This window comes from Merops nubicus, unplaced genomic scaffold (assembly GCF_000691845.1).
Source record: "Merops nubicus isolate BGI_N331 unplaced genomic scaffold, ASM69184v1 scaffold40729, whole genome shotgun sequence".
In the NCBI taxonomy this organism is placed as follows: Eukaryota; Metazoa; Chordata; class Aves; order Coraciiformes; family Meropidae; genus Merops; species Merops nubicus.
Window position 1 is genome coordinate 81,450 of NW_008633835.1, and position 6,787 is coordinate 88,236.

Here is a 6,787-nt window from a genome sequence, read left to right on the forward strand (position 1 = left end):
GCTTACACTGGCTAGCAGAGACTGAACAGAAATACATGGTATTTGGAACCAGAGGGCTTTGTGTTCAGCTGGGAAACAAAAATGATGCCATTACCTTGAATGCTACTTCAATTACCAACTAAAGCCATATATATGTTTCTACTGGCAGCAAGTTCTTAGAGAGGAATACAAAGCCAGCTTAACAGTGGAACCTGACCAAACAGGATATTTATGTTCTGCTGTTCTGGTAACCCATGAGGCTGCAATAGAGGAGCTGAGACAAGGATGATCTCTGAGAATTCATTTAGTGGCTACCACCACACAGCCACAGGCTGCTGCTGCAGGACTGCCCAATACAGCTATACCACCTTCATTAGATGCTGAAAGCACATGACACAGCAATAAAACAGTCAAACACTTGCAGATGGCAGGGGGGAAAAAAAGCTGTTCAAAGATAGTAAGGCATTTGTCTATGCAAGTTGGATCTGTTTTTACATAAGGAACCCCTGACTGCTCTCCAAGCCTGCTATGGAAGTAAACAACAATTTCACAACACAAAAAATGAAGAGGGGCATCACAGAATAAACCTAACATTAGGAGCCAAACAACATTGGCAACTAAATACAGGTCATCTTATATCATATCTTGCCACTATCTGATATTCTACACTCCTCCCTCCTGCTATTTAAAGGCACAGAAGTTATCTGGAAAATTGTTAAGTCTCCTATAGACTACAGAAACTACTTCTGTGTGACACCTTTGTTCAGCACACCAGACTAAAGTAAAAAAAAAACAAATTCCCAGAGCCCAGTTTCTGCATGACCTTAGGTTCCCAAAATAGGATACAACTGAATGTTAACCTGAGGAAGAAGCATCGTTATTGGTCTACTTCATATGCCATTTGTTATGATAGTGGTGACAGCAATGAACTTTAGCAAAAAAAGTAGAGCTGTTCATCTTCTGTACAAAGACTAAAAGGCAGAGCATTTTCTCCTGTATTTAGCTGCCGTGCAGATTTATAACAAGCCTAAGAATTGTTTCAGCATCTGTCACATTTCAACAAATACTTTGTAGTATCCAGAGTTAGACATCTAACTGGAAAACCTGAATTCTACCCAATAACTAATAATCCTTACATATTAGGCTGATATGAAAGGCTCTTTATCTCAGAATGTACTCTGCAAAATAGTCTCCTTGCATCCTAATCTTTGTAAGACTTTTTAGTGCACATGTATTCCAGATACTAAAATGTCCACAGACAGACAAGAGTTCCCAGGGATAGCCTGCTGGAAGCTTCAACTCCCTGAAGAGTAGTGAGCTTGCTAGAAGCAGCTTATTTTAAATGTGCAGAATTTAGTAGCTGTCCTCATCTGTCAAGAAAGAAGTCTGTAACACACAGAAGACCATTAAGAGACTAAGTTCTGGCTGTAGCTGCAATGAAATCACAAATCATAACCAAGCCCAGGAACCAATTCAGTAATAATAAAAATCAAGTCAGAACCTATTTTAAAAACATGATTGATTGAGAATGATTTGTCAAGTCATCACTAAAGCATAGCCAGATTTTAGCTTCTTCCAAATAAATGTCTTAACCTTGAACCTGCATCCAATAAGAAGCAATTTCTTCTTCACTTTGAATTGGAAGGATTAGCAATAGTGAAGCGTCTCTTCCTACAGAAGGCCAGGATCATGCAGCATCAGGGGATAATCTATTACTTTATCCCAGAAAAAGTTTGTCATTAAGGAAACTCCTGTGTAGGAAATTTATGGAGAACTCAGTTGGAGACTACCAATTGATTACGCCATAGAGATAAAAATCTTCCTCTTACTCCAAACTTGATCACAAGACCAAAGAGCCTGAAGACCACAGAACCTCCAAGTTAATTCAGTCTTACTCCTTTATTGTATGAATTAACTATACACATACAGTAGATAAGCAACATAGTGCTACTAAAATTAGTACTCAAATAGTATGGTACTAAAGAGTTGAGATGAGTATCACCTTCTCAGACCCAGAAGAGGAGTAAAATAATAAACTGTACAACTATGGTCACCCAAGGCTCCAGCATTCCAAGTGATCAGCATCTCAAGAGACTTTACAATAAATTGGGTTCCCACAGGGAAGGGGACACTAACTCACTGATGCTGATTGCTAACGACTTCTGTCATTACACATGCAGCAACAAGGGCTTTTAGCACCAAAACTTCAGGACCAGTGTGCCATGATTAGCTGCAAAGTCACAGCTCTGCTATTCCTTTGTACAAATGTAGCAGTTACCAACATGCAACTTGCACTGGCATTGCCATGAGGAGCATCTGCTAACAGCTTGACACCACTTGTGCATAATATTCTTTGCAAGGACCTTACACTTACCTGGCAGACAACAGTCTAACCTGTATCCACATGGCATCTGTCTATGTTACCTCTTAGGAGCCTGAAATAGTTGAGTATTTTTGGCCACTGTCAATCCTAACTAATCCAACTGGACTCCTCTGAAATGAGGCCCATTCAATCCAGTACCCTACAGAGTACTAGTTTCAGGTACAAGCCTCAGTCACCTGGTAGGTCAGTACTGCCGTAGCAATCCGGTGTACTGCTGAAATAACTTAAGAAATACTTCGTGCTCTGGCTGGCAGTAGTACTGTAGCCCACTAAAGCTTCCAGCTTGGAGGAGGTACTCTATTTTACTTCAGTGCTGACATAATAATGAAAACCAATACTTCAACTGCTCGATTTTTTTTAAATTTTTATTTTTCTGCTTCTTAGCGTTTAAAACTTACAGTGGTTCATAAAGAGTATTCACACCCATGTACCTCTGAGAGGCAACCGACAAGATTGTTTCAATCGTACATACAAAATTACTTCTGTTTACAAATTTTTGGCAATCATAGTAACCCGTTTTTTCCTATTGCCATTGCCCAAATCATTGAAGAAGACAGCATACAGTAATTTACATTTAAGTATTTCAAAGTGCTCAATAGTGATTTTCCAAGAATATTTACAAGTGGCCTATAGACATATGTACAGGTGTAACAAGTTGTGGCTGGAATATGGCTTTCTATGGAAAGTGCTTTATATTTGGTCAGTGGTGTTACTGACTGACCAATCCAAGGGTTACTGATAAAATGGTAACCACTAAAAGCTGAATTGCTGTGGACAGGTATTTACAGATTTTGTTGTTAAGCTGTATAAAATAGTTATTTACATAAGTGTTCCATAGATACAGAAAGTATCTTCTTTCTTCCAAGAATGGAGGAAGTCTTTCAGCCACAAACCTGGTTACTATCCCCAAAGTGTGTAAAACAAGTAAACTTGAAGTGACGACTGCTGGTCCAGTGCTCACGCCATATCGTCATCTGTGCTCACAACTGATATCTATGAAAAATAAAGTACGAGTTAGCTACTTGTTGTATTAATAAGACACAGAACAATGTGTATCATCATTACATGGCAGTTTGGAACAGGGACTACTTCTGCAGGCCAGTGACCCCCCAGTTACTCCATCCCAGGTATAAAGCAATAGTTGCCAGCTACAACTTCAACCTTCATTAAAAGGACAAGTTCTCAGCTGATTCAGCCCAGTGGTTTGGCAGTAACCAGCAGCTTTCAAGAGCAGAGACCTCTCCTAAACTCAGGTCAGATATCATTTGGCAATCTTTGCCTCCTCTGAGAATTAACCCAGAGTCTCAGACATGTCAATAGGCTTACTTACTGCAGGGTATGTATGTCCTACTGAAGCGCTGTGTCTTCCAATATCAATTGTGAGGTCCTCCTCTGTAGTTTTCAGGTAGACAGGATTATCAAAATTCATGCTTTTCATGTTCTTGTGCTGCCAGTTACGCCACATGTAGTAGCAAGCCACTGCAGCCATCACCAGCAATACTTTAGGGAGAGAAACAGATTGCAAATATGGAGTGTGGTGAAGTCAAGCTCTGAACAAAGAGTGCCCTGTCCCACCACAAGAAGTCCTAAAGACTAGTGAATGCTGTACTCACAGACAGGAAGAACAATCCAAGCTGCTGATTTTCCTCCAGCTGCAGATACTTCATGTGTTGTACCACTGACATTGAATCCTGCATGAGAATTTTAAGTAGTGAGCTTGCTTACTGACAGGCTGGAAGGCGTTGTCAGATGTAAGCACTTCCCAAGCCCAGAAGCTGCTATCATGTACTAGATTCTCAGTAACATATGGCAAGAACAGCCTAACAGACTTCATCCTGTATTAGTAAAAAGCTTTTCTTCTTCCTCGCCTTCTCTGAGCGCTCCTTGGATTTCATGAAACCTACGGGTTCCATACTGACATAAGTGAACAAATTCTCTTTATCACATGCTCCAGCTGTTGTACTACACACATGGCCTGGCCTGTGTTCTCTACTTGCATGCAAAGGAGAAAACTTCAAGTAGGCTAATGGGTCAGCTTGCATTTAATCTTTCTAATGTTTAGCAGTCTGAATTATTTGGACCAGTACCTCCAGGAACTAGTCCAACAGTTGGAGATTTTTCTGTTGTGCTGGTATCTTTAGCCTCAGTGTAAGCCACAGTTGTTCCAGTACCTGAAACTAATTATAGATCAAGAACCCAGTTAATCCTGAAGTTCTACAATTGCTGAGCTGTAAGTGCCATGGTAGTGAATGTTTAGCAGATGGCAGAATGATCATGCAGCTTGTTAGCTTTGTTGGACACACTGACATTAGTTATTTCCCTAGCACACACTCAGCTAAAAAAAGACTAAACTAGTACCAAAAACTAATGTAGAGAGTTAATCAAGAAAAAGTTACAGGTATTTAGAATCATGACAGCAGTGAGCCACTCCATCCCTCACTTCACATTTTCTGAATGAGATTTTCCATTTCCACAAGTTTACTGGTTATTCAAGTGTTTGATACCTACAAGAAACCCTTTAGAGCAGCCAACTGAGGACAGCATCCTTCCATTCAGTGCTCTAGCAGTGGCAGTCAGAATAAACATGCAATATAGTGACACTTGGAGTTTCTAGTTCTACTCCACTGGACAAACAAGCCTGTCATAGAATCATAGAATCATTTGGGTTGGAAGAGACCTTTAAAATCCTCAAATCCAACCATGTTAACCACATAGTCAATGCTCAGGGTAGTAGTAGCAGCACAATCAAAAAGGAGGTCCAAACAAACTTCCTTGGCCAGCAAGATTAGCCTATCAGTTTAGCACTGTGTCTTTATACACTGTAAAGCCATGTTAGTGTATATCCCTGGTTTTACAAGAAAGGGGCTTGGTTTGCTTTGTGCACATGCTTGCTGTCTGCAGAAAGCCATGTAGGTGCAAGGTCTTCTTGTAAATGATGATAATGCAGAAGCCAGGCATGGACTTTGAAGAGCAACTGCAGACTTTGAGGGCTGGCTTAATGCATGCAAAAAGACCATCCCCTCCAAGATTAATTACATAAGATTAACTAATGCAAAGCTGTCAGCCTCTATGGCCAGATTTGCTTCCAAGAGGTTCAGTATCCCTACTCCTTCCCTATCCATCCTAGAAAAGATTCCATCCATACCTGCACATCTCAGACCATCCTCCTGCAAGAAGTATCCAACAGGACACGCACAGGTATACTTTGGAGAGTGCTCATTTATCTGAGGAGCAGGCAGGCACAAGTAGCTACAGCCTCCATTTGCCATGTTCTCTTCACACCAATTCCTGCCTGTTGGTACAGCAATGAACAGCAGTGAGCCTTTGTACTTCAGGTGTGTAGCATTATTATTTGCTCAAACAACTGCTCTAGTAGAGTTACTTGTCTCTGCAGGTCACAGACTTGTACATGCTCTGCCTAATGAAGAGCAATTGCAACAAGAGCTTCCCACCACCCCAGCGAGCGTGCCTGTGTTAGAAGCTCCACGCACCTTAAGCAGAGGTGAAGCAGACAGCTACACAGGGGAGAAATACCATTTGCAGGGCAAGCTTCTGACAAGTATACACTGACATAACTATAAACTGTATCAGAGTTACCTGAAGGCTGAACAAGTTCATGATACACGATGATATCCTGTGCATCGTTGAGGTTGTTCACTAGGGTAACCAGTTCAGATCCAGTAAATTTGTTGGCACCATAGACTGCCTCATTCTCTCCATCAATCCAGTACACACGGTCCTAGAAGACAGTCATTGAATCCCATCGCCTTTGCGTTGCTATCAGCACTTTACTTGCTAACAATGTACTAGCAAGAAGAGGATCTTCGCAGTTGCTACAGGGAGTCATTCTTACCTCAAATATTGTTAAAGCAAGAGGATGAGGAAGGAACATATGAGACTTCAGCACAATTCTACGGTCCTGGCCATTCAAGTCCACACTTGACAACATATGTAGTTTAGAATCAAGCCAGTACAGACGGCTTTTTACAAGATCTAGGAGGAAAAAAAAAAAAAAAAAATTTACCATCCACATGGAGAAAACCTCCAAAGCCTCCTGCAAAAGTTCAAGAAGAGTTGCAGTGTTGCCCTAGTGTCTTTCCTTATTGGGATTCAGAAGGCTGCTGCAGTGGTGCCTAAGTGGCCTGTGCCTCAACCATCATACAGAGCAGTGCAAGAAGAGTTACCATTTCAGTATCTGAGAAGTGCTATCTGTGCCTGTTGAAGTATCTCCAGGCATGCAGGAACTTCCCATTCTCAGAAGCTGAAAATAGTTCTCTGAAGGATGACCTTAGCTTTTGTGGCAAACAAATTGCTAAAGCTCCAGAATACCTCTGGCACAGACACAAGTTCAACATACCTAGAGCAATTCCATTAGGCCACTGGATTTCTGTTGTCACAAGCTGCTGTCTGTCAAATCCGTTCATT

The 6,787-nt window shown here is 41.2% G+C and overlaps 1 protein-coding gene across 1 annotated transcript in view; it reads right to left on the minus strand.

The window, feature by feature from the left end:
* Positions 1-2,730: 2,730 nt before the first annotated feature.
* VLDLR (very low density lipoprotein receptor) overlaps positions 2,731-6,787 on the minus strand; it is a 12,837-nt gene continuing 8,780 nt past the window's right edge. The window contains 8 exon segments of the mRNA XM_008948373.1: positions 2,731-3,355; positions 3,693-3,862; positions 3,976-4,053; positions 4,450-4,533; positions 5,508-5,654; positions 5,960-6,101; positions 6,216-6,355; positions 6,720-6,787. The exon segment at positions 6,720-6,787 is cut by the window's right edge and continues 11 nt beyond it. Of these exon segments, the coding sequence (XP_008946621.1) occupies positions 3,320-3,355; positions 3,693-3,862; positions 3,976-4,053; positions 4,450-4,533; positions 5,508-5,654; positions 5,960-6,101; positions 6,216-6,355; positions 6,720-6,787 (865 nt within the window). The 3' untranslated portion in view covers positions 2,731-3,319.